At 40.0% G+C, this 27,622-nt stretch overlaps 3 protein-coding genes across 3 annotated transcripts; 1 reads left to right on the top strand and 2 right to left on the bottom strand.

The window, feature by feature from the left end:
• Positions 1 to 8,803: 8,803 nt before the first annotated feature.
• Positions 8,804 to 12,500, bottom strand: atp23 (ATP23 metallopeptidase and ATP synthase assembly factor homolog). The gene is made up of 6 exons (XM_044108474.1): positions 12,236 to 12,500; positions 11,979 to 12,024; positions 10,432 to 10,513; positions 10,223 to 10,360; positions 9,399 to 9,482; positions 8,804 to 9,309 (listed from the first exon to the last, which is right to left on the bottom strand). Exons 1-6 carry the CDS (start codon positions 12,381 to 12,383, stop codon positions 9,106 to 9,108), a joined length of 702 nt encoding a protein of 233 aa, XP_043964409.1. The 5' UTR covers positions 12,384 to 12,500; the 3' UTR covers positions 8,804 to 9,105.
• A 1,268-nt stretch (positions 12,501 to 13,768) lies between these two features.
• On the top strand, positions 13,769 to 20,907 carry rpap3 (RNA polymerase II associated protein 3). The gene is made up of 17 exons (XM_044108472.1): positions 13,769 to 13,926; positions 14,136 to 14,296; positions 14,667 to 14,828; positions 14,914 to 15,009; positions 15,119 to 15,246; positions 16,112 to 16,233; positions 16,514 to 16,584; positions 16,664 to 16,789; positions 16,862 to 16,989; positions 17,076 to 17,197; positions 18,092 to 18,162; positions 18,234 to 18,326; positions 18,408 to 18,586; positions 19,257 to 19,422; positions 20,330 to 20,427; positions 20,515 to 20,615; positions 20,695 to 20,907. The coding sequence occupies exons 2-17, from the start codon at positions 14,144 to 14,146 to the stop codon at positions 20,778 to 20,780; spliced, it is 1,902 nt and encodes a 633-aa protein (XP_043964407.1). The 5' UTR covers positions 13,769 to 13,926; positions 14,136 to 14,143; the 3' UTR covers positions 20,781 to 20,907.
• An 872-nt stretch (positions 20,908 to 21,779) lies between these two features.
• On the bottom strand, positions 21,780 to 27,556 carry LOC122826510 (mitogen-activated protein kinase 12-like). Its single transcript, XM_044108473.1, has 12 exons — positions 27,215 to 27,556; positions 25,755 to 25,884; positions 25,049 to 25,107; positions 24,838 to 24,949; positions 24,694 to 24,723; positions 24,430 to 24,477; positions 24,229 to 24,343; positions 24,071 to 24,142; positions 23,444 to 23,523; positions 22,483 to 22,561; positions 22,221 to 22,394; positions 21,780 to 21,963 (listed from the first exon to the last, which is right to left on the bottom strand). Exons 1-12 carry the CDS (start codon positions 27,337 to 27,339, stop codon positions 21,899 to 21,901), a joined length of 1,089 nt encoding a protein of 362 aa, XP_043964408.1. The 5' UTR covers positions 27,340 to 27,556; the 3' UTR covers positions 21,780 to 21,898.
• Positions 27,557 to 27,622: the final 66 nt, after the last annotated feature.

Raw genomic sequence — 27,622 nt, 5'->3', positions numbered from 1 at the left:
TGATTTTATCTACCGATCTGATCTACCTCTCCAAATGTTAAAGTCACGGCTTCGTTCCCACTGACCATATAACTTTGCGATGCTACATTTTGAAAAATATCAACTTAATGGAAACGTGGCAATCTAAAAAAAAAATAATTCTTGTTTATCTGAGAGATTTGCTGCTAGGATGAGTTTTTTTGTTATATCCAGTGGTTTATTTCACAAAACTTCAATGGGAACATTTTTATCACGCCACAGAGTCACATGATCAACAATAGAAGTTGCATCTGGAGCAAACCACAAAGAAGAAGGCAACAGGAAGTAGTTGGAGGATCATGTTTTTTTTTTGTTTTTGTTTTTTTACTTAATGCATGAATAGAGTTATGATTTTAATTGCATTTCTCATTGAATGGAAACACCACAGTGGTGAAATTGTGTTTTGCTTTTATTTACATTAACGTAATACTGACAAATTTTTGCAGACATTTGTAACAGAAATGCTGCTATAGCCTCCTTTTTATCTGCCGAGAAGGCCTGACTGACAGACCCGCCCACCAGGCCTCGTCTACACGTGTGCCTCTGTTACGCCACTCTTGCTAACTTAGAAAATCTTTTGCTAGATTTTGGGACCTTCCATACAAAAAAATTGGTATTGACCAAGATCAGAATATGCAAGTCAGACCTTTTAAAGATTGATGATGAGCCCAAAACCTGCAATCGATGCACTTCTAATATTTAGTCTCTTTTCTCTCAGAGATTATTCTAAAAGCCTGAATGTGTGAACATTTCCTTTAAAATTTAAATGGGGTGTCCTAATTTTTTCACACGGATGTACATTGTTCAGTAACCCTGCAACAGCTTAATAGATCACATCATTGACTCTTGGGTGCTGCTCTGTAGGCCCGTCTTTTGCCACCAGCTCAGTCCGCTGTTCCAGTTCCTATCTGTCCTGTCAGAGATGAACAAATGTCAGGGAAAAAAACCCCGTCCTGTAATCCTCCCCTCACACTGAAGACACGGTAATCCCTCCAGCCGTGGATGTTCAGGTTCAACTGCCGCGCCTGCTGCCGCAGCTCAGCCGTGCAAGTGTGACAAAGCCCCCCCAGATTGGAGGACAGCTCTCTGGACTAACAACACCGGAGAGGAGAGGTCAAAGTAAATTGGCTCACCGGGGAGCCCGGTCCACCCCGCAGGCGTTCGCCCACTCGTCCCAGCGAAGAATCCGAGTTCCCACAGGTCGCCCGCTTAGCTCCAAGATGGACGGCGGCGTTTCGCAAATGGAGCGGGAAGGAAAACGAGGTGATCCTCTCAATGTCACCGGAGTCTCACATGGCAGGGTGTTCACAGGCAGCAAATTTGTTCGTTTTGGCGGTCCTACATGGCGCCGAGGTTTAAGCTGGGTTTGAGGCTTGTCACAAGTCGAGGCGTTGCATCTGTAGCAGCGTCTTTCACTTTGCGGCTTCTTCAAACACAGCTAACTTCTTATCAGGACAAAAAGGTTGAATTGACTACAAATAAGCAAAGGTTGAATGTAAAGTAACTCAGCATTTTCTGCTTCCCAAGATCCATTTTCTTTCCCGGGAACATTGTGTTTGGAGTTTGCACATCGTTTGTTAGACTTTGATCTACAAAAAAAATGTTCAGGAAGAGGCAAATTTTCCATAAATAACGTGGATTTAGGTCTCACAGAAACAATCTGCCAACAGGTGAATCTGTGAAAGTTAACCTGTGAACAGGAGGAGTTTTACTGTACAAATAAAACAAAACATCGACTACAAGAATAAATGTAAAATAACCTTTTAAAAACTTACTGCGGCTGCAGTTTCCAAGCTTCCACCTCACAGAGCCGCCTGACACTCCCCCACTCAGCTCCTTCAGACTAGCAGCAGCAATTAGCAAACACCTGCTGGAACTGCGCATCAGCTGAGCTCATTACATGAGCTACTTCTCAGTTCATTGCTGATCAAAACGTTGTTAAAGGGTTAATAGAGGAGCCATGTTATGATGACTTCATGAAGGCGGAGCTTCAGAAAGAGCAGGAGTTTTTAAAGAGACAGAGGCCCAATTTCAAGGCATCAAGTATCGAAGTCAAATTGTTTAAAATAAAAGAAATGGCTAAAATTTTTAATTTATCTACAGTACAGACCAAAAGTTTGGACACACAAATGTGTCCAAACTTTTGGACACAATTTTACTTATCTGTACTGTATATTAAATCAACAATTTAATATAAATTGTTGGTTTTCTTGTGTGACCATGTACTAATATAATATATCAAATTATTTCAGCGTTTTTTATTCATCTTTAGCAGGAAAACCATAGCCAGCTCTGTGCCTCTGCTTCCTCCTGTCACTGCATGTTCTCTCCTCCGTCCACGGCTGAAGAGTTTACCAGATTACTTTCAAACACACGTGACTCAAGCTGCACTTTTCAAGGTTAGCTGAAATGGCGGCTGGGCTGTATTAATGAGCCTGTGACTTCAGGGGAGGTAATAAAAAGAAAAGCAGCTCTGCTCCTGTACCCTGGGACACTGTCCAGCGGTTGTTATGTTAATCATTTGGGCCTAATTAATATCATGCATATTATTAGGAAAATGAAGATCCAAATGCCACCACGTGTTAATTGCCATAGAAGAAGTTTTTTTTTCTCTCAGTGAATGTTAAGAGTTTGCCCTCGCTAACTTACCTAAGGCCTCCGTTAGAAAAGGAGTATCTCAGTTTTTTTTGTTTTTGTTTTTATTTTTACGTTTTCAGGGGCAGCAGAGGAAAACACGCACTTTTTATTTTATTTTTTTTTAAATCACACTTTAGATTGATTGTAGTTGAGGATTTTACAGATTGACTGTCCCAGTAAACCTGCGCTCAACGCAGGATGTTTGGTGGTATCAAGAAGATCTACAGTGCACCAGTGTGTGTGTGTGTGTGTGTGTGTGTGTGTGTGTGTGTGTGTGTGTGTGTGTGTGTGTGTGTTTTGAGGGGATTTCCTGATGTAATCTCCCCTTCTTTCATTTCTAATAAACCTCATTCAGCATGCCACAAATCCCTCCACTTACTGTTGCTATTGAGACAACGTGGGAAAAGGAAAAGCTCACTTACCTCTCCACCTCCTCTCCATCAGCAAAAGGCCACACATGCGTCTGTCAAAACCAACAAAACATCCAAATATTTATGTTTTCTTCACCTGATTTGTATGAATGTTAAATCTGCCGTTATAGCTTGGTAATATCCTCTAAGACCAAACACACCCTGACAGATTCTGATATAATCAAAATTACCATTAAACATAATTATAACCACCTACAGCATTTCCGGAAAACTTTCTTTTCTTTTCTTTTTTTAAATGTGAGTTGAGTTCTGCCATAACGCGGCCCCGCTGGAGCACCGGGGCCAAACGGTCGAGTCCAAGTTGCATAAATTTGTCGTAATTTCAGGATGATCTTTGCCAACTTTCAACAGCTCCTTAATTAATCCTCAACTAGCACACATAATTAATTGATTTACATGCGCACCCCCTACAGCAGTCTCCAGCAGGGCCTTCCTGCTGGGGAAGTTAATTGTCAGGTTGGACCGTTCGCCTCCAGAGACTTTGTGCTGTGAATTACAATGAGTTGAACTCTTTCTCTCCTTTCACTGTTGCCTGTTAATAAATTACACTTCCAATAACTTTATTAAAAAAACAAAAAAAATCAAACAGGTGCTATAAGTCAGGTTTAAATCAGTCCTGAATAGATGGCTCAGATATTTTTAATTGGGGTTTTTGTGGAGCGGTTATGAGGAGTCAGTATCTTATTTACAGTGGGGAAGAACAAACAAACTCACATCTTTACATCTGAATTTAAAAAAACCAATACAGAAAACACTACAACTTTAACATTTCCTAAAATGGGAATAGTTGTCTGTTTGATTTCAGCTTCCTCTGCCTCAAAATGCCAATGTGCCCCTGGGCAAGGCAGTTAACCTGGTCACATTTGCAAACATGACTGGGTGAATGTGTTTCTCCGAGTGTTGGAAAAAAACATTTTTTAAATGTGAGCAACATCATTGCTATTCTGCTTCAGTCTAGCTAGCTTGGTTAGCATTACTTTACAAGCTCGCCAAATTATTTCCAGTCATTGCTGTGACCATAATCCAATAGTAACGCGGAACTTAAAATGTTTTGCTAATGAAATGATTCTTATTAATCTTTGCTGTTGTTAATTCAAATGAGTTTAAATGATTTATTTCAAGAACAGCATGTTTTCTATTGCTGTTGAGGGAACTGAATGCCCTCCTGTACAGTAATGTTTTATTTGTTACACATTTTAGTGATTGGCCTTTTTTATTTAGTAGATTTTGTCCAATAAAACATGTCAGATATGATGTCAGGTGATAAAATGAGTTCCAGGTTGCCCTTCTCGATCTACACTCTTGTCCTCATGAAACTAAATTTGACTTTTTTCCCCCAGGCTAAGGAGCCGGTGAGTGGACCGAGTGTATTTCCTTCTCCCAGCATTCCCCCTGAGACCTGGAGACGGAACAGAAAAGCGAATATCACAGCCAAGGAGCGCCGCGTCATCCTACAGCCTTTTTGTCTCTAGTTTATTTTGCTGCTTTATTTCAAGCCGTGGTCACCTCAAAGTCATCTGAGACCTTGAGAAAGAACATAGCCTGCATGCGTTTTTTGGGGGGGTTTTCTGTCAAAATGTAGAATTGTATTCCCCCCAGAAGAACGGATTAAGCAGACACTTTCTTCTTTATTAAAGACAGCTTTACTTATCGCATCACTTTGAAAAGCTAAATAATTTAAGTGGCTCATTATCAGCTACAAGCCAGAGAAGAACAGACACCTCAAACTGCACCGAGGCAGCTGGGTGTCTCCGCTTTTCACCGTCTTCTCAGGACAATAGCTAAATTTGACTTTCTGCTAATTAATGAGATGAGTTCATTACTGCTCTCGAGGTTAATGTGTTGTGCTACAGCAGATTAGTGAAGGGATTCTGGTGCTGCCGGAGCATCCTAATTAAATCACAGTGGGTGCTACCTGCTTGAATAGATGAAAATAATGAAAGTCGTCACTCTTCTCAGCAGCAACTTGATTACTGTGTCCTATCTCTGCTCATAAAAGGCTCTACAGTCACCTGCAACAGAGCACAGTGAAATTAATTCAATTACACCAAGCAATAAAAGAGTGAAAGTGGTTTATTTGGAAGTTTGATTTGGATGTGCTTGGTTCTGATCATAGAAATTGGTGGGCCAAAAGTGCCATCTAAAGGACAGCAGTGGTAGAGCAGCCATACAGTATCACAGTTACAATTCTCTGCTAAAATACTCTAAAATACAGTGAGCTGAATAAAGGTTCTACTGCACACCTTCATTAGTTGTGTTAGTTGCTGTAAATGGATGTAATTTTACGTGTATGGAGATAGATCAGGGCCATAAAGTTTGATTTCTCTCAGTTGGTAAATTAGGTTTGATATTTTAAAATTTTTAACTTCTCATTTTGAATATAACTTGGATATTTCTGTTACCAGAAGTGAAATCTGCCTCAAAATCTCATCTGACCAAAATTGAGGGGAAATTTGCCTCTAATATGTAGAGCACATTAGCATCTTTTAGCTGACTATTTTAATAACACATATTTTAGTTTAGAATTTATGATATTTAATTAAAAAATTTTGTGGTAAAGCTGTTTCCATTGCTAAGAAATGAGTCTGCTTGAGTTGTTTTGGAACTTGTAATTGCAAAACAACACATTAAAAACTGTCCATTTTATAAAATATTAGTTTTTACATGTGTATTCCCATTAAAGCATATGTCAGATATATAAAGCATATATATCTTTTTATATTACATGTTTAATTATTAATAATATTGGATGTTTCCATTTTAATTCAGCTTAAAATTATCATTCAGCTTCACAAGTTCCTTCAACTTGACGGGCAGGGTTAGCATCTACTAGGAAAATACAGAAACATCACATTACTTTACTCACTTTAAGACTACTTTCCATTTTATCTATTTTTTATTTTTTATTATTAGATAAATTTACTAAAAAATGTTATCGACATTGCCAACTCCCTCAAATGTACAGGCTACTTTAAGGTGTAGCTAACTACTTTTTTATATCTTTCAGCTTCTGCTGATTTATCTTCAAAAAAGTCTCATTGTTTTTTCTGTCTGAGTGGAGAGACTTCAGATATTTCCATTACTAAGACATAGATTTGTAGATTTGGGGGGGGGGGGGTGTAGAATCGGCAGTTAACCAAAATACCGGACGATTTTGAAATTCCCCCCGGAAATTTTTTTAGGTCTGAAAAGTAGGACATGTCCGGGAAAAAGAGGACATCTGGTCACCCTACGTCAGCATCTTTTTTTTTTTTTTTTTTTTTATTTAGTCAACTATCTACAACAGTACATTGAACACAGGGACAAATTAAAACATGACATTTTTTTTTCCCCCTTCTCCCCTCCTTCCCTCTCCCCATCCTGTGGTCTACGTCAGCATCTTTAACAACTTGGAGATCACCTCTGTTAGCTTGTTTCATTTTATTTAAAAAATGCCATTCTGCTTTTTAGCAGAGCCTACAGACTAATACAATCATTTATGATAGACTGTTATGTACTTGTATTTGAATGATTCACACTTTATTATATTTTAATTCCAAACATTAAACTGTAAACCTTTTTATTTTTATTGGTTTACAAATAGTTTTTATTCCCATGCAGCATGCTAGCATAGCATGTTCTATGCTACATGTTAGCGTTGCTTCACTTTAGTTTGTGTGTTAGGAACACTTTTCACTTTTCATGAAGGACTTTTCCTTTTGCTCCTGACCTCAGCATGTTTAAGGTGAATCCTGGCTACACCAAACAGCTTCAGCCATCTTACACATCCAGCCTCGTTTTTGCATGTCGAATTTCATCAAATGTATTTGGCAGCTATTATTTGTTTACATGCCCAGTTCCATTAGTAATGCTATTGTTCAGTGTGATTTCTTCATTTAGCCTCCCTGGGTGTACAAATCCAAATATCATTTCCGTCTTTAGTCTTCTTGTCTTTGCCTCGCATTAATCCTCCCCGTCTCAAAGCTGTCCTCATCATTTTCTTGGTGATGATTCCAAAATTATCCTAATCCCACCCGGTTTGATGCTCAAGCCTACGCTCATCCTCAGCTTTTATGGTTTTAAGTGGATCGTATTAAGAGTAAAATATTACACTTTGGTACAAAAAACAACGCAGAGTGACTTTGTTATTACGAGGCTGTTGTGTTTGAGACAAGAAGTATGAAGGAATATCGGAGGATTTGGGGGCTAACTCCAAACTTTTCCTCTCCTATAATCTCTGACAAGGGATTCAAGAGTCACTGAATGCTAAAACCACATAAAGTTGTCAGTAGTGTCCTTTTACAGAAGGCGCACGGATGTGAACAAAACTTATTGTATTCAGGAACATTTTCTATTAAAATTACTGTTTTGTAAAAACTCATCTTGTTTGGGATTAGATCCACTCACTCAAACTAGGCTGATGTAACAGGCACGTCTCTCTCCTGCTGTTGACTTTGAGTTCCCAAGTCTTCAGACCTCAAGAAACTTTTTTACTGTTGCTGTAACAGTTCTGTAACAGTGTTACAATCACAACAGAATGATAATAAAGTCTGCAATTTCTGCCTCCACAAATCCTTTATGTTGAGATAAAGCCGTAAGAAGTCCTGTTTACAAATTATAGTCTTGAGTCAAAGTAAATCCATAATAAAATTTACAGTATAATGTCTTTATAAGCTGCAGAGTCTTCCAATTGACTACTATTCTAATCTTTACTACCATTTTACATTTGGAATAAAGAATGTTTTTATTAAGTTTGTTAGTTTCCAAACTTAATAAAAACTAATTCTACAACTTCTAAGTTTTAAAATGGCAGCTTGTGGGTAACAAGGTGGTTACATAAACTCCTTCTAGAAAATCTAAGACAGGAAGCAGAAACACAATGATAAGACAAAGAAACATAAAACCCACCTTTAATTCAAATTCAGTCTGTTAATAGTACCAACAGACAGATTTATTTTACAGTTGATTTGTCTTGAGGTTGTTGTGGCAACCAGAACCACTGGAAGGTATCTATCTGAAACCAGATGTTGACTTTGCTCTATAAAAAAGTCTTTTTTTCCCCCTTTCAGTTTCAGGACATTAAGTTAGCAACAACTTCTCTGGTCTTAAGTCGGTAAAGATTTGTAAGTTCAATAGGTTATTATCTAAAGAAATGAGCCAAGATAACAGGAAGAGAACTGCAGACTCCAACCAGTCACTCAAACTGGTAACACTTTCATTATCCACAGTGAGCAAGTCATGCATCACTGTGGTCTTAAAGGCTGCCGAGGAAAGAAGCCATTACTTCAAAAGCAACATGAAAACAGATTACAGCTTGTAATGGTGCCTTCACACCAGCCCTGTTTAGTCTGCTTTGATCAAACTCTAGTTCGTTTGCCTAGAAAGTCCTGTTCATTCAATCAAACTGGTCTGCCTACAAACCACAGTTTTGCTTCACTCGTGAGGAATGAACATTATGAATAAACTTCAGATGTTGAAGCAACTAGGAAATTGAAGCTTAGGCTGAAATGGGTCTTACAGCGACCCCAACCGTATCACTGAATCAGTTACAAAGCGGCTTAAGGACAACAAAGTTGATATTTTGTAGCTGCCATTATAAAATGACCTGAAACAGAAAAAATGTAGTCTAACCAAATGTTTCTTTTCATAAAGTGCGTGTAAACATCTGGCTTCGTCTGTAGATCCACACATACAGAACTTTTACTGTAAAACCTGACAGATGAAACAGAAATCTCTGATCTGGTTCCACCTCATTTAATTTTCAATCCCAAGTAGAAGATCAGTCAGTACAATCTTTTAACACAGCAGCAGAGTCCAAGAGGAAGAAAAAGAAATGCATTGTTGCTCTCGCTGTAATTCATTGTCCAAAAAGACAAAATAATCTCCAGCCCTTTCCCCACAGGCTGATGCACAGTACTACGCCTCTCTCTGATTGTTTCAACTCAGTCATTTACTTCTGTCCACATGGCAGCTCGTGACGCCGCCAGTCATTCATCTGCATTGTCGCCCGAGCACCTGCAGGATACCGATATGTCAAACATTAAAGGTTTGCGTAGTACCGATCCCTGTTCATGTATTCCCTGTAGGCGAACTTGGCGTCCTTATTGCCGTGTGGGATCCGTCCGAAAGGGGCGTGATCATTGAAGCACGAGTCGAAGACCTCGTCGACGATCTTTTGCGCCTCCTCTCGGCTGACTTTTCGCACAGCCAGGATGGAGCGTACGGCGCGACCCCGGACACACTGCTGTTTGAAGAGAACAAAACGGGTTCCATTACAGACACGGAGCTGGTTGTTTAAACGCTGTGTGTGACGTTTACGCCCGGCTCACGTACCTGGTGATGTTCCTTTAGGCCGAAGTTGAATCTGGAAAATTCATTGCTGAAGGAGCAATCCCCACTGAGGTTCGCTGCTCGAATCTAAAGGAGACAAGAAGAATGTCCAGCATAACACTGTTCAGCTTTGAAGATGTTCCAAAAAAAAGGAAAAAGATCAGTACATCACTATGTCTACACCTTCTCACGCAGCAGATATCAATGAAGCAACAATCAGCAATAAATAAAAATAAATTCTAAAATTTAAAAATATACATTCCATAATTCTAAACGCCATTTTAATGCCACTGCACAACATGGGAGAAGCTACTAATAAAATCACAAAATGTTTTGTTGTCATTTGTTCTCCCTAACTTTCCCACGTCTTCCCAAAATATCTGTGCCCCCAGATTAATCAAAACAAGGAATATTAGAGAAATACTAATAATCCAAATCCAAAAATAACTGCCTAGATTAAAAGGAATAAAAAAATATTAGAACTTTTATATGTTTAGCAATTCCATTTTTGCTGTGACACCACTTGGATATGTTCTGTGTCTTGACATTTATTTCTGTTGTTTGTTCTCTTATCTAATTGGATGTTTATTATTTTGTAGATCAATACCTCGGTTTGTTAGGCTGTAATGTTTGCTTTGTATGCACTAATTGGTGAATTAATTAAAACCAAAACAAAGATAAACAGGGGCAAAATCCCTTTTCAGAGCTGATTTTTGGAAATGTCTGTAAGAACAGAGATAACAGACAAGCAAAAAATGTTCCAAGAAGCCAACTACTTATTCTCCTAATTTTGTAACAGAACGGCAGTATTAAATGCTATTCCTCACCTCAGAACAAGCTAGATGTCTGAAGTTGTTGAACCAGTCCACGTGGGCCCGGCAGTGGTCGAACGCGTGGATGAGCTCGTGGGTGACAACTCGGTTCATGTGAGCCTGCTGGTGGATGTTGTTCTGACACAAAACAATCTGGAGGAGAGGAAACGCGACTCAGATGAAAAGACAAAACCTCCAAAGGGTAACGCCGTCTCATTTCCTACCTGAGAGGAGGCAGCATCAAAGCCACCGCTGACCGTCCCGTCGCAGTCCTCGCAGGAGAAATGTCTGTCTTTAAACACTTTGCTGAACAGATGATGAAAAACAAAGGGAGGTGGGTGATACGTTGGAGGTACAAGTGGAGACCACTGCAGCCAGTTAGCAGTTTCAGTAAATCACAGTGACCAGGATGAGGGCTAGAGGAAGACTGTATCAGACAGATTGGATCTCTACAGGCCGTGTCCCACTGGTGGTGACAGCATCATGATATGGGCCTGCTTGGTTGCATCATAGAAACATGTCAAATCATGAAAACACAGAAGTGGTAGTATTATTCTGTAGGCAGATCAGTCCAAAAATATTGATAATATCAATACCAAGTCATTATCAGTATCAGATTAATACTAGCATGGTTAAATTGATACATTAGTTTCAGATTCCTTTATGAAATTTTATTTTATTTTTGTGTTGTAGTTTCTAAATTCTACCGTAAAATATATATATATTTTTGGCATTTGTTTATCTAGAAACAAATTTGAATTTGTTTTGTTGTTTTTCTTTATCTTGCTAATATGTTATTAAAGTATTTTGTAGACAGAAACATTTTTGTTCAAATTCTAAGGTTTCAACAATGGAATTCAAACAAAAGAAAACATGAAAACTTCCGACAAAAACACCTAAATATCAGACGTTTCAGCTATTAAACTTAATTAATAATACTGTAATAATACTGTATTATTAACATATAGCGATACTGGCCCTCAGTTTATCTGACATTGAACCGCTACTAAAACACGTAATACTGAACCTATTTAGCACTGTGAAATATATCAGCAATTTAAACAAAAGAGAAACATAAATGAAGGAACTTCTGGAAAAAATATTCCTCAGGCACTGATTAAGATGAATGTTTTGGTTTGAAAACATTAACCAAAAACGTATCGTATTCAGGTTTCCCTCAGAGTATTTTAAGCCAGGCAGCCCACCAGGCTTTACTTTATTTGTGGACCCACCAGGCTAAGCATTGCTTATTTTTTAAATGTTTAATTTTTTTAAGACTTTATAGTTAGTGTTCAGGTATTAATCGTCAAATCTTTTAATAGCACATAATAATCAAGCGATATTTTAAAGTTTCCTGTCAACATTTTTTAACTCAAAAACACAAGGGGAGGCTGAATGAATGAGTGGTCTAGCACCCAACCACCGCGCTTAGCAGGTTTTGTGGTGGGGGGTGGGGGGGAATTGGTATTTGTGAAATACAGTGGAAGTATTATCTGGGTCAGTCTGCACGTGCGGTTAACGTTAGTCACACCACTATTGCCAACTTAGCAAGATTATTGCTATATTTAGTAACTTTTCGGAAATACACATCGGCATTGGACAATGATTGCATTAATAGAATCATATGAGACTCAACATTCACTGATAATTTAAATATTGTTTAGTAAAAAAACAGCAGCAGAAGTAACTTTTGTATTTTGCATCCTATCTATGTTACAGTTGGCGTTAACATGGCGTTTCAGGTTATAGACAGCCGTGTAGTCCAACGTACCAGCCGGAGTTCTTCATGGCACTGAGGAGGAGTTTGGCATATGGACCTGCCAGGGACACACAGAGGAGTTAGCTTCAGCTGAAGCCACCTAGCATTCGCAACCAATCACTGTTAGCTCCGTGAGCTAATGCAACATGCTGCACACCGTCACGGCTCATGGATTCAAATAACAAGCACATCATTTGTTCACATTAAGACGTCTGCAGCTCGGAAGGCTTTCCCTCTAAAATGCTGCATAAGCAAGCATCGATACTCACTAGTTTCCATGGCGAACCTTAACATGCCCTGACACTTGTTTCTGAATGTGAACAGGCCGTCTCTGATTGTGATCTGCTTGGGGTTCCTCGCGTTTCTCTCCGGGAAGAGGTCATATCCATATTCCTCGTCTTGCTTGGTCTGACCCATTGTGTTGGATATGTCAGCATAAAGTTCTCCGGGTTTTCCACCGCTAGCTAACTGGAGAGGTCATTGCTGGGTTTCTAGATCACGTGGTTCCGTGGTCAGAGTTGACTAATGAAATTTTCTTCTTCTTCTTTTCTATTATGGCGGATCACAAGCAACTTTAAGGTGCATACCGCCGCCTACTGTACATGAGTGTGTAGCAGCGTTACTTCACATCTATTAGATTCTATTTTTTTATTTTGTATTCTTAAGATAGATAAACAATGCTTTCCTTAATTTATGAATATCTGTTATGTTTCCTTCATTTCCTAATATACCTTTAAGATTCCATTCATGCCCTATACTTCTAACTATTCTCTTTAATTCTTCCCTTTCGAGTTCATGACTTACAGTTCATCAGTATGTGTTCTACATTTTCTTTTTCTCCACATCTCTCACATTTATCACTATTTTTCCTCCCTATTAAATAAAGCATGTCATTTAAGTAGGTATGACCTATTCTTAATCTACTAATTATTATTTCTTCTCTTCTGTTTCTTTCATTAATGCTTCGAATTCGAACTGACTTTTGCACTTCATATAATCTTCTTCCTTTCTTATCTTCAGTCCATATTTTTTGCCATTCCTCCATTTCTTTACTTTTAATAAGTGATTTCCCTTCCCCTTTCCCATGAAATTTTCAGACAAAACAATTGTTTAGAATATCAGGTATGTGAAGTCTTTAAAGAATATTTTCCTATCATTTTTATAATACAAGGTATTTATTTTCTTTTTTAGTTTCATATGAGTAGGTGCGCATCATTTATCGCCCAGCGAGACACAAGTACGCCGGGTGGGCGTGGCTTGTACACTACTTTAGTTTCCAGATAAGAGTTGCTTCGTTGTAAAATTAAAATTATCTTAGACATTGAATTATTACAGTGAAGAAGAATGATGACTTTGCATTAGTACTTTTTACACTGTAGCACTTTTTATTTCAAGATGTCATAAATGTAATATTATGTTCTGTTTGTTTAAAAAAAAAACAAACAAAAAAAAAACAAATAAACATGATTATTACTCTGACTGGTCCTGTCTGACTTTCTTCAACTGAGGAGAACCAGTTACCCTAGATTTAACTCCACCTTCATCGCCTCTTCGTCACTTTTAGCCGCGTCTTGCACCGGCTGACTGTTAAGGACTTCCCCAAGTGTCGTTTCTTTTCTGAAAAGTGTGAACTCTAGCGCTAACTGACGAAAATTTCTGAGCCAAACAGATAAACTCATCTTCCACACATATATCTCAATTGTCAGTGTATTTTTAATAGAAGATTTTTCGTAAAAGTTCTGTATTTAAAAAAAAATAATTGTTTTTGCTTTACGGAGATTGTTTTGTTATTATAGACGATCTTTGTTTACGTCGTCATACGTAGAGCAAAGGCTGCTGGTCCTCCGCTGTCATGGCTCCGGACATAAACAGAATTTCGTGATTAGCGACACTTTTCGGAGTCTTTTGTTACTTGAGCGGTCACTACGAATTAACTGTGAATCCAGGAAAGAAGCGGCAGGTATTTCAGAACGTCATAATTAGAGCACAGTCATATCCGGCCTCTTTTAATCCAATGATGGTTCTGTTTTGCTAAGCTGCTAGCTGCTCGAGTGTCACACAACGTGATTCTCGTGTTTTACCTCGATGCTGCTGCTGCTTGGATGTGAAGACTAAAGCACAGAGAAGTGAAGTGAAAGAGTTTTCCAAAAATAAATGTCTGTTTGGCAGAGGGGAACATGTCCGGGGTGGACAAGGCCGTGGAGTTACAGCTGCAGATACGGCAGAATGCGGAGGATCTTCACAGCTTCATGAGGGAGCTGGACAACTGGGAGACAGACATCAAGAGGAAGGACGAAGAGCTGAGGACTGGACGAGTCCAGGAGCTCCAGGTAGGACTTCCCTCGCTGTTAGCAACTTATTTACACTGATACCCTTAAATAAAATCCAATCTAATCATTTAATTGGCAAAAACTATAATCGTGACTTTGAATATAATCAGGACTTACTAGATAGTCAAAGTTATGACTTTGTATCTCAAAATTAAGACCTTTAATCTCATAATTATGACATTGAAACTCATAATTATGACTTTTAATATTATAATTATGACTTAGAAAGTCAAATTATAACTGTATCTTAAAATTATGACTTTGACTCATAATTAAGACTTTAAAACTTGTAATTACAACTTCCTGTTGGACTTCACAGTTTCTTTCGTAGCTCTAATGGCCTTCCATAAGCCTGTGTGTCATGTTGCAGAAAACCCTTCCACCTGTGCGTAACAAGGGCTACAGGTCAAAGATGAGGGAGAAGAGGAGGAAACAGGTGCCTGCTGCTGACGGCGACACAAAGGCAGAGGAGCCCAGTCGAGCTTCCAGACTCAAATCCTGTGATTATGGATCATGGGACAAGTTCGACGTGGTAACCCAACGTCCCACCTGGGCTTTCCACAACCTGAGTTTTCATGCAACAAACGCTGATTGTGCGTTCTTCCTCTTGTGGGCAGGATAAAGCTCTGGCAGAAATGGACAAGGAGGCCGAGTCCAACGAGTCCGACTCGGAGGAGATGGACAAGGACAGAGCTCTGGCTGAGAAGGAGAATGTAATGAAGCTTCTAAATGTGACATACAGAGGAAGAAAGAGAGAAAGACAGGGGGGGGGGTTAAAAGATGACAACTGCTTTTGTTGTTTTGTTTTTTTCTTGTTTCCAGGGTAACAAATTGTTTAAAGAGGGGAAGTATGACGAGGCCATAGAGTGTTACACTAGAGGGATGGCTGCTGATCCATACAACCCTGTGCTTCCCACCAACAGAGCCACGTCCTTCTTCAGACTCAAGAAGTAAGTCTGACTTCACTGTAAACAAATGGGCTTCATTCGATGGATCAATAATCGATTGATTACCATTTATCTACTTCACAACTATACAAAGTAGATATGTACTGGTGCAAAGTAGATGAATGGTAACACTGGTTACGTAAAATAGTTGAGCTTTACATCATGTTAACAATGTACCGTACCAGGAGTGTTGCCTTTCATGCATGTTTGAGAAATCCTTTAATCTCCATGGCAACCAGCTGAGCAAAAACGCCTGGGTGGAGCTGCTCTGCTTTGAGATGAAGCTCCTCCTCAGAGCTGCAGTTTCCAAGCTCACAGAGCAAACCCTCTGTTCAAGGCTGGTAAACAACGTTGTTAAAGGGTTAACGTAGGAGCCATGTTGTGATGACTTCCTGAAGGCGGAGCTTCAGAAAGAGCAGGAGTTGTTAAAGAGACAGAGGCCCAATTTCAAGGCTTTAAATTACAAAGTCAAATTCCTTTTAAGACATATTAGATACATATGACATTTTTATAACAACTGAAGTTAGAATAGTTACTTAATTGTGCAATAAAATAGCTCTGTGTGCCTGGAAAATACATAATACTGCCCCTTAAAAACAAACAACAAAAAACAAACAAACTGAAAAGTGTGGTGCACATTTGTTTTCAGCTCCTTTAGCTGACCCAGATCTCACTATAAATCCAGCTGTTCTGTAGCTTCATGAAGACTAAAGTACACATGAGACAGATTTTATGAATATTTGGTCATTATAACACAATGAAGTTTGTGGTAAAATGTGAAAAAGTTTAAGATGAATAAATACTTTTGATAAGTGGAAAATGTTTTTCCGTTTTCTCCGGTTGTTATGATGAATCTTTGCCTTCCCAGGTACGCCGTGGCCGAGTCGGACTGCAACCTGGCCGTTGCCCTTGACGACAACTACTATAAGGCGTATGCTAGGAGAGGAGCTGCTCGGTTTGCCCTGCAGAAACACCAGCTGGCTCTGGAAGGTCTGAATGGGTTTAAACCTGGTTTTATCTGAATGGGTTTAAACCTGGTTTTATCTGAATGGGTTTAAACCTGGTTTTATCTGAATGAGTTTAAACCTGGTTTTATCTGAATGAGTTTAAACCTGGTTTTATCTGAATGGGTTTAAACCTGGTTTTATCTGAATGAGTTTAAACCTGGTTTTATCTGAATGGGTTTAAACCTGGTTTTATCTGAATGGGTTTAAAAACTGTGTTTTGTTTGGGCTGTCCTGATCTGAGGCTGTTGAATGTGTCTGAACAGATTACCAGACAGTCCTCCGGCTGGACCCGGGTAACTCTGAAGCCCAGAGCGAAGTGAAGAAACTCCTGGAGGTGAGGGTTGGGTGGGGTCAATGGGGGTCAGCGTTCAGTTTGTCCTTCTGCTGTGTTACCCATGTTCTGGTCGGTTCAGATCCTCGCTCAGGGTGACGTCCGCAGTCCGGCCGTCCAGCGCGCCGAGGCCGCTGCCGCCGCCAACCAGCAGCAACAGCCGGGAGAGCAGCAGAGGAAACAGGAAGCTGTGATGCAGAAGGACAGAGTGAGTCCTGGTTTATCGCCTCTCTTTTCTGTCAGTTTGTTCTGAAACCCAACGGAGACGTTTGCTGTTCAGGGAAACGCTTACTTCAAAGAAGGGAAGTACGAGGCAGCCGTGGAATGCTACAGCAGAGGAATGGAGGCGGACGCCATGAACGTCCTCCTGCCTGCCAATAGAGCCATGGCCTTCCTCAAGCTGGACAGGTAGAAACATCCAACAGTTCTCACTCCATTCAATAAATGACAGCAGGCAAACTCTCTCCATCTGTCCTCCGTCTTTCTTCCTCCAGGTATAAAGAAGCAGAGGTGGACTGTACAGCAGCCATTTCTTTGGATGACACTTACTCTAAGGCCTTTGCCCGCCGCGGCACAGCCAGACTGGCGCTGGGGAAACTGCAGGAGGCCGAGGAAGGTGCTGCAAAGTTCCCACAGCAACCAGCAGCAATGTGTTGGGTTTATTGTTGTCAATGAGCATATATTCCTCCTGTTTTGTTTTGTTTTTTTTCTTTGCGTTCACATTTAAACTGGCAGCCTGCTCCTGCGAAGGTCCACCACTTTTTATTGGTGCTGTTTGTGAAGCTGCACGCTCCAAAATAAACAGCAATATTTTTGGTTTTCTTGGGGGGGGGGGAAGAAAGTAGGCAAAGTCGTATTTTCACAATTTCTTTCATTTGTTTATAAGTGTCACAGTTTGTAAACTAAATACTTAATTAGCAACGTAATTAAGATTGCTAATTAATTATTTAGTTTAAAGACTGAATAATTTGTTAGCAAGTTAGATGAGCAAAGCATGAGGACAATAAATGTTAAGCTTCAATCTAAATATGTAGCTAGCAGGCTAAACATTTAGCTTCAAACTAAATATTTAGTTAGCAATCTAAATATTTAGCTTGCTGATTAAATCATTTAGTTTGAACTGTCACATGTAGAAATGAACAAATGATGTGATGAAAATTTGACTTTGAAAAATGAATCTCCATTTTTTCTTTCGTGCTCTTAGACCACATTATTGCTGTTCATTTTTGAACAGTGTATCTTTCTCCCTCTCCATGTTTCGTCCATTTGTGGAAAATGGCTCCCCGTTTGCAAACGAAACATTCGTTGGAACGTTTCGTTTGCAAACGGTTCCTCCAGACTGATGGATGTCCGGCGTTTTGAATTTTAGATCTTGGCTTGGCGTTCAGCTTTTCATGGTGCCAGATGGGTTCTAATGATTCAGGCAGTAACGAGTTGCGTTAATGATTTCATGAGACTCCACATGTTTGAGTAATTGTCTAAACTTTCCGTGTGTGTGTGTGTGTGTCAGATTTCCGGCGGTTGCTCCAGCTGGAGCCTGGGAACAAGCAGGCCCTGAATGAGCTGCAGAAGCTGCAGACGGTACGCTAACACCTGCTGGGTTTTCCGTCTGAGCTGCTGAACTCTGACCCCATGGCGTCTTTTTCCTCCAGGATCCAGGCTGCAGCGGCGCTCTGCGGGCAGAGGACGGCGCCCAGAGGAGGACGGTCCAACCGGTGGACAAACCAGAACATCTGCGCTCAACCGTCGGTTCCACAGCGATTTAGCTGCGTCTGGCTAGAGGTGTCTGTAAAACCCACTGAGTTAGCTTCTCCTCCGGTCTGTAGAAACCTCTGAGACGAATCGACATCCAGGAGATCAGCGGGAGTCTGGCGCCGCCCAGGCAGGAAGCTCTTCCTCCGTTAATCCAGGAAGTAGAGAGGAAGACTGACTCGCCGCTGTCGTCATCGCCCAGCGCCAAGATCATCAAAATGGAGGAAGCAGCAGAAACACAGAAACATGACAGGTGACTTTTACATGCAAGGAGGGGAGGAAACCATGGTTACCACTGGGACTGGACCAAAAAACCAATATTGTCCACTAACTCAGCGTTTGTATTTTTTTGAAGATTTAATTTTTGGAAAATCTGTATTTTTATTTTGAACCAATGCAGTGATTTGCTTTCCATGGGTGAGAGTGATGTCAGCAGGGCCGCCATCTTGTTTGGAAGTTACAGCTTCTGTTGAATTCAAGGCAAATCAATGATGGAATGTTAGGATTATGAGAATAACGTGATAATATTACAGTAAAACAGTTGTAGTGATATGAGACTAAGCTGTATGACAATAGTGGAAATAATGCAAGAATGAAGCATCAATATTACCAGAATATAGTCAAAATACTAGAAAGATTAAGTAATAACTTTATAAGAACTCCTTCACAAAACAAATCAAAATGAGAAATGTTGAGCGTCTAGTGAATCTGAAAAGTGTGGCTTGCATTTGCATTCTGCATCTTCTAACTGATTTACTGACTTTATCCATTTTCCCTTCAGCCCTGGCACGATTTCCCTGTGTTTGCAAAAGAAAAGCATTCCCACAGCACTCTGCTGCCACTGCCGTGCTGCCCTTTCCTCCTGCTACTTTTACGTCCAGGTATTACGGTGACGTTCCTAACCGTTCTCCTGTGCTCTCCAGAGTTCCTGCCAGCAGAGATGCCGCCCAATCAGTTCAGGAGGAATCCACTGAAGCAGCTGAAGCATCAAGTTCAGATGTGCCTCCTGCTCCCAGCAACAGCTTCCAGCTGGAGTCGGACCTCCGCAAGCTCAGCAAGCAGCCGGATGCGGTTTACAGATACCTCAGGGTGAGCTGTGTTCCCCTTTCACTTCAGCACCGACAGCTCTGTTCTTTATTTTATTTTTAAGTCAAACATTCATTTCCCTAAGGGTTTTTGGATGTAGAAATTAAAAAAAACCTTCTATAGTATCCAAACGTTATGTGAACGTTACATTTTCTACCTTCCATTGTGCATTGAGTTCAGATTAATTCAAACAACCCTTGTGTTTTCTATAATTCTGTGCAATGTCATTTGAAACGAGAGCTTTACATGGACTTAATCAATCTTGTAGTTTAACACCTGACCTCCAGGTGGCACTATTTAGTAAAAACTGGAAGACCGTTAACAGTGAGTGATGTTGTCCGTTTCCCTTACGTTCACACAGGAACACGACCCAAATCCGTTTCTTTTTTTGCCTGAATGTCATTCATGTTTGACTTTTTCATGGCTGTCTGAACGGCCCAATTCCAATCTTAGAAAAACATAAAATCCCATTTGGACCACTTCCACATGTGGTATTACATAATTACATAACATAATTACATAATATGTAATGGGGTTTTTCATACAAAATCCAATTTTTCAGAATTTATCTTGCGTTTTTTTTTTTTCCTTGAATTTTCTTTTACAAATGACAGGATATATTTTCAAAAACTTACTTATTATTTTTGCACTCATTCCTTTTTTGGGAATTTACCTGAATTACAATTTTGTAATAAACACAAACCAGATCATAAGGTCTGGGGGAGCTAATGATCCTGTTAAACCGATTCAGAGGAAGCTGTAATAAAGGCTTCCTCTGACCTATGGAAGCCCAAGGAGTCCATTTGTGAAAAAATGCAAACCTTCATAAACAGAAAACTCAATGAATGGATAAAAGTAATTTCTGGCCCTGCCATGTTTGGATGCTAAACATTCTTGTCCCTGTTGGCAGCAAATCAGTCCCTCAGCGTACGGCCAGATCTTCCAGAACTCTCTGGAGCCGGACCTGCTCAACCAGATCCTCAGAACCCTGCACGATTTCTTCATAGGGTAAGCTCTCTAGACGTAAACATCAGAGCCGAGCTGCTTTTGTCCATCCACTCTGCAAAACGGATAATACTGTCCTGTTTGGAGCAGGAATGAACCTCCGACCTCCATCTTGGAGACCCTCGGCGGTCTGGCGGGCGTGAGGCGCTTCGACATGGCCATCATGTTCATGACGCCGCAGGAGAAGAAAGGTGGACTCCTTTTCATCCTCTGCCTTCTCGCTCATGTGAGGTCATGGTTAATAATGTGTCATTTCCTCCCTCCTCTCAGTGCTGACGGAGCTGTTTGACTTCCTGCTCCAAGCCCAGCTGGACCAGCCCACCGTTTCAGACCTGCAGAAGAAGTACGGACTATGATGGACGGACAAACGCGTTCCCAGCTTCCAGCGTCTGCAATGTGTTTACTTCAACCGGCCGAAGACAACCTGACGTTTGCTGAACTGATACTTAACCAAATAAAACAGGTGTGTGTTTCTGAAACGTGTGTTCTTGTTTCACTGGATTTATTTTTACAAGATGGAGCAAAGGAGGAGAATTAATCTAGTCAACTGCCAAAACAACCGGATTTCTGCAATTGAACTCTGAATTATTATATCATTAAAAATCTGTGTTATTAATAATCAGTGTTAATAAATAACACTAATAACACTGATTGTTAATCAGTGTTAACACTGATTATTATTCAGTATTAGCACTACACTAACATCGGATGGCTGATCTGATGTTAGTGTAGTGCTGTAGTATCACGACGCAGCCAGCAGGTGGAGCCAAACGGAGGTATGGAATACCGTTAGTTCCATCTGGCGCTTAATGGACCCCAGCACGTTTCATAACTCATATGGAGGAATTACATAGAGAGATGAGCCACAAATCAGAAAGTACTGATTTATGAAATATGTTTTAGTAGAAGTTCGTAAAATATGTCAAAACATTTAAATAATCCTTCATGTTAAATGTGTCAAAGTTTATTAAATACACCTAAAATCAAATGTGTAAATTGCTTCCTAAAACTTCAACTAATTATGTGTTAAGATCATACATCTATGGTAACCTAAACTGCCAATGAGCTGCAGAGCAAAATTATGGTTATATAACAATCATAATTATATAATTCTGATTATTTTCTACTGGTATATGCAGTAGAAAATAAACAGTTAATTGCTTGGAGTAGCAATACACCAATATAAAAAAAAATGACAGAAGTCTTTCTTTATAGTTTGCTTGTCTTGTTTTTTTGTCAACTGTTGTTAAGCCCTAAAGCAAAAAAATAAAATAAAATAAAAGACAATTTCTTGCAAATAAAAGCACCTACAGTTTGCAAAAAATAAATAAATGGAGCAAATTATTTTGAATATCTGAACTATTTATTGACAGTAAAAGCATTGACAAACGATTTGGACAACTACTAATAGATAAGATTAAAAATAATATTTCTGCGTGTAGATAAAAGTTAATATTTGCAGGTGTGTGAGCTCTTAAAGTGATGTTTCCTTTGAGTCCCGCGGCGGCCGGAAGGTCAGGATCTCTGTGAACGTATGACCTGTACAAAGAGAAACGGGGTTTAAGGTCTTAGGCTTTTCACGAGCCTCCTTTGCTATAGACGGGCCCTGTAAAAGTCACTGCGTTTCCATTACAAATGTGAACAAATCCTGCTAGCGCTCATCATCTATCAGCCAATCAGAGGAGACGTTGGCGTCTTATTCAGGCGTTGGAGTGACAAGCCCCGCCTACGTGGTAGCGGCTACATGTTCGGTGACTTTGGGGAAACTTTAGCGAACCCCTCCCGTCCCGCCTCACGTTTCCACTGCTCCAGCGGCAGGTCCGTGTTGTCCATGGTCTGGTCGTACGGCAGCGCCTCGCTCTCCTCCTCCACGTCCCTGAACTCGGTGAAGAACGGCAGCTCCAGGGCCTCCGAGGCGCTGGCCCTGCTGTCAGGGTCCAGAAGGAGCATCTTTTCCAGGACGCTCACCGCTGCGGCGCACAGAGACGCGTGAAAGTCGGCAAAAAAAAAGCCAAAAAAAAAAGAAAAACAATGAACCCACAGAAAGTGCTCACGTACCATTTGAGCTGGCTTTGGAGAAAATGGAGGGCAAATCTTTCTTTGGCACTTTCGGTAAACTCCGGATGTAGTTTCTGGCCTGTTGAGGGGCAGAAAAGGACTCGGTGTGATTGGAACCTTTCTATGGGCACCTTCATAAAATACAGGTCTACATCATGTTTTGCCAAAAGAGATTCTTTTGCTAAATCATCTTTTAGCAAAAAAAAAAAAAAAAAAAAAAAAGACTTAAGACTACCAACTTAGAAAGGTCACGATATTCAACTTCCCTTTGTCTGCTACTGTTAAATTACAGTGCAACCAACTTCCTTCAAGTTATAATGCCTCTGGTTTTCAAAGTAAAATCCATCTCATTTTGACATTAATCTCAAATTTTGGCCTTATGAAACTCAGAAATCTTCACGTTTGTTCTAGAAAGTTTCTGACATTTACCGAATATTTCTGAGATCTTTTCTAGCAAACTTTAAACTTTTCAAACTCAGAAATTGCCAAAAGAAATTCTAGAAAATGATCAAGCTCAAAATGTTTTTCTATTAACTGTTGGAGCTCAGAAATTTCCTTGATTTGTTCTAGAACATTTCAGAGTTTTATGTCAATAATTTACTCCTTTATATATATATATATATATATATATATATATATATATATATATATATATATATATTTATATATATATATATATATATATATATATATATATATATATATATATATATATATATATATATATATATATATATGAAATGACCCTGACACGCCGTCATAGTATCAGGAGTAATTTAAAAAAAAAAAAAAATTTATTCTGGTCACTGAGCTCCAACACTGGAGCCCAACAGTCAAAATATTTGCTAGAAAAATTGTAAAAAAATTTGTGCATGAGCTAAAAAAAATTTAGTACTGAATATGAATATGAATTTAAATGGTCAGTACTAAACCTGAGGACAGTTGAGTAGTCACAACTTACATCTTGACTCTGTAGCTTGAGAACAAAGTCTGGAGTCGGAGTTCCTGTAATCTTCATGATTTCTCTTAACTGGTCCAGGTCTGACGAAGGAAACGGTTAAGAATCGTTGCTCAAATTAATTTCTATCATCATTCATATCAAAACTTTAGCAGGCAAATACAGAACCTCCCTGAAGGCAGGACCTGTCAGCAAACACAAGACTTTGGCCACTTTGTAAGACGATCGCACCATAAAGGAAGTTCAGCACCACTTAATGTAAACATGATTTATTAATGTTTCTGCTTGTGGTACTGTAGCAGTATATGTCCTGTGATTGGTTCTCAAACTGTAGAAATGTTGGTCAGAAGTTTTTTCAAACAAGCTACCTGTAACGTAGAGCGAATAAACACAGAGAGCCAAAACTAGGAACCTATGATCTGTGTTTTCATAGCAGTCTATGTTATGCTGTAGGGTTTTGTCAGGTAAAGATTGTCTATATACTGCAAAGAAATGATTACTTTATAACTTTAATTACAGGAGTACAGATAAGATTTTAGAGTACAAAATGGCTTTTACATCTCATCCAGGCATTTTCAAACGCATAACTGAAATGACATCGGGTCAAATCAATCAACCGGACAAGGATACGGTCGTTTCCCTTGAACAAAGGTTTCCCCAGCAACATCTCAGCCATGATGCAACCAGCTGACCAAATATCCACTGCAACACAGAGCAAAAGCATTGCTGCAAAATGATTCCTTTGCAGCTCCATCAGATTCCTTTGGTTTTTTTATTATCATCCTCACCAGTCTGCGTGTAGTGCATCCAGTTAAGGATAACCTCCGGCGCTCTGTACCAGCGCGTCACAACGTACCCGGTCATCTCCGCGTCGGCCTGCCGGGCCAAGCCGAAGTCCAGGATCTACAGCAGAATGGAGGATAGGTACCGCATTACACTTTTAAACATAAAGATGAGAATTGAGCAAGACAAGGTGGCTTACCACTTACCTTTAGCTCACAATCAGGGTTAATGGCCAAATTTCCAGGTTTGAGGTCCTGTTAGATAACAATGGATACAGATTAGTATACAGAATGTATTTGCTCTTTAATTTGTACTCATTAAATGTTAAACATAGGAAGGTAAAGTCAAGAAGGCATGCTGGGGTACTTAGAAAAGCAGCGCAGAATTTTAATACAGTGTTTTATCTAGTTGAAAGAACAGATAAACAGACTTGGTAAAGCTTATGGCTCAATAGGTCAAAGTTCACGCACCCTGTGGATGATCCCTGCAGAGTGGATATACTGCAGAGGAAAAAGATACAGGAAAAACATAAGCTCTGCTCATAAAAATGTAATTTTCTTTGGGGGTTTTTTCCCCCCTAGAAAACAGAGAATGTTTGAAGAAATTCTTTCCACCTTAAGGCCTCTCAGCATCTGATAAACCAGGAATTGGACCCGATCCTCTGACAATCTCTCCATCTTCATCAGCTTGCCGAGGTCGGTGCCCATGAACGGCATCACCAGGTAGCTGAATGTGAGGAGATCAGTGTTATGACTAGGACATAAAAATAATAATAATAAAACAAAAACTTCTGGAAGAAGTGAGTAGAAAAGCAGAGGAGCTTACAAGTCTCGAAACCGATCCAAAGAGATCTCAGCTGTGAAAACATCCAACAGCCCAATCACCTGATAAAGACCAGAAAAATGGTTTCAAATTCATTATGCTGCGCTATCGAACATTATGCTAATGGAGCACCACACTGTACTACACTACTAGTGATGGGTCAGGCCCAAAATAATCTAACAGCCAATGCTTTGGAGTCAATCAAAAGAGCAGAGTCCCATGTTTTTTCTCCCTTCAGCTGCTCAGCTCTCACTCTCAGTGGCTCCGCCCCTCAGAACTTTGTTTTGATTGTCAGCTTGACTTCTACAAAAAAAATCCGGGACAAATACTGACAGGGAGAGTGAACAGCATATTTAGACTGAGACATATTTATTTGAATGCTAATCTGCACCGAGTACATAGTTTGGTCTTGTTTCAGTTCCAGTTCTGTTTGGTAGATTTGCCAGCAGTGTTTTGGTCATTTGTTATCTTGCCCAACAAAATTGAAATGTTTGGGTGAAGTTTTGTAGAAAAGTAGAAAAAAAGAAGCCTGCTTTCATAACAGACCAAATTCCTGAAATTAGGGAACATAAAGCTTCTCACATAAACACTATCCAATACTATAGAATGGCATTGGATAGTACAATCCAGTACTTGCTAAGCTGTGCTATTCTATGGTCTATCTATTTCTGAACAGCAAATTCACAGATTGCAGCTGAAATCTTCCTACATTTTCATGCTTCATGTGTTTGAGGAGTCGCAGCTCTCTGTAGGCTCTTTTGGCAAAAAGTTTGGACTGGAAGGGCCGGTGGAGCTTCTTGATGGCCACCTGTGTCCCTGAGCGCCGGTCCCAAGCCGAACTAAAAATAAAATAAAATCAAGTACAGATAGAAATCAATCAATCAATCAATCAAACTTTATTTGTATAGCACATTTCAGCAGCAAGGCATTTCAAAGTGCTTTACATCAAATCAAACACAAAAACACAATGCAACATAGAATCAACAATCAAAACAACATTAAGTCAGGTTCCATCAATAAACCTGTAATTGATTACGTTTCAAATACAACTCTAAACAAGTGGGTTTTTAGTCGAGATTTAAAGGAAGTCAGTGTTTCAGTTGTTTTACAGTTTTCTGGAAGTTTGTTCCAGATTTTTGGTGCATAGATGCTAAATGCTGCTTCTCCTCGTTTGGTTCTGGTTCTGGGGATGCAGAGCAGAACCAGAACCAGAAGACCTGAGAGTTCTGGACGGTTGATACAACAGCAGCAAATCTTTAATGTATTGTGGTGCTAAACCATTCAGTTATTTATAAACTAACAACAGTATTTTAAACTCTATTCTTTGAGCGACAGGGAGCCAGTGTAGGGACTTTAAAACTGGTGTTATGTCCTCTATCTTCCTGGTTTTAGTGAGAACGCAAGCAGCAGCATTCTGGATCAGCTGCAGCTGTTTGATTGATTTGTTGGACAGACTTGTGAAGACGCCGTTACAATAATCAACACGACTGAAGATAAACGCATGGATGAGTTTCTCTAGATCTGGCAGAGACATTAGTCCTTTAATGGAAGTATTACCGTTAAAAAAGTTGTGTTTTTTTCCCTCATTGCACAAATATTTAAAGCAAAGTTCACTGCGAAGAAACTTTCACCAATATTATTGTTCAACCCCTGAGACCTTCTCTGCTAGGTCACAGCGTTTGCAGTGGGAAAAAGGCAACCTTTGTCATCTAAGACAAAGTAGTGGAGCATTCATCGCACTTAACTGACTCTGTGACTTCTCATAAACAATGAGGGTGGAAGGGAGGTCCTTTGTTGACCCTCATCCACTCTCACACAATGCAGAGGGGCCCAGCAGAGCCAGCTGTGGCCAGAAAGTGACCAAAACTGCAGCTTGACTGGGACATAACAATAAATCTTACCATAAGACTCAAAGAATCAGGATAACAGAAAAAATACAAATCAATTTCTTGTTCACTACTTCTGGGTGAAATACAAATGGTGTAAATTAGTATTACTTTCAGTTTAAATGGCAAGTATTTCTTTCACTTTTCACTTTTTTTAAAAGTAAAATTAGAAAAAAAAATAGTTTAAAAGGGGAAAAAAAGATGGCCGCAAACTTTTAAGAATTAACGACATATTGCAAATGGTTATTTTTTATTCTGAAAGCTCCTTCCTTTCTGAACTCACCACACGGTTCCGTAGGCTCCGGTGCCGACCTGCTTTAAGTCCCGGTACCTCTCCGGCACCTCCCACACGGTTCTGTTCACCTCCTGCCGGTAAAACCCCGTCCGGGACCGCGCAGCTATGGCCATACTGCTGAGGTGAGGATGTGGACCGAATCCCGGAATCTCATGAGCGCAAATACAGGTTTGTTTGCGCAGAAGTTCAGGAGCGCAGTCCGAAACCGAAGCAGAGAGTTAGCGAAATATTCCTCCAGATGGACCAGCTGACAACTGGAGCGCACACACCCCTCCCCCCGGAGCGGGTGGACCCCAACACGGCCACTCGGTCACATTGTCTGCCCGGCTCCTGGTCGCCCTGGGCAGTCTATGGGTGTGTCTACACGGTGGGGGGGAATATATGCCCCTGCGAGGG

The sequence above is a fragment of the Gambusia affinis genome, linkage group LG23 (assembly GCF_019740435.1).
Source record: "Gambusia affinis linkage group LG23, SWU_Gaff_1.0, whole genome shotgun sequence".
In the NCBI taxonomy this organism is placed as follows: domain Eukaryota; kingdom Metazoa; phylum Chordata; class Actinopteri; order Cyprinodontiformes; family Poeciliidae; genus Gambusia; species Gambusia affinis.
Note: the sequence above shows the minus strand (reverse complement) of the source record. Positions and strands in the feature narration are given on the sequence as shown.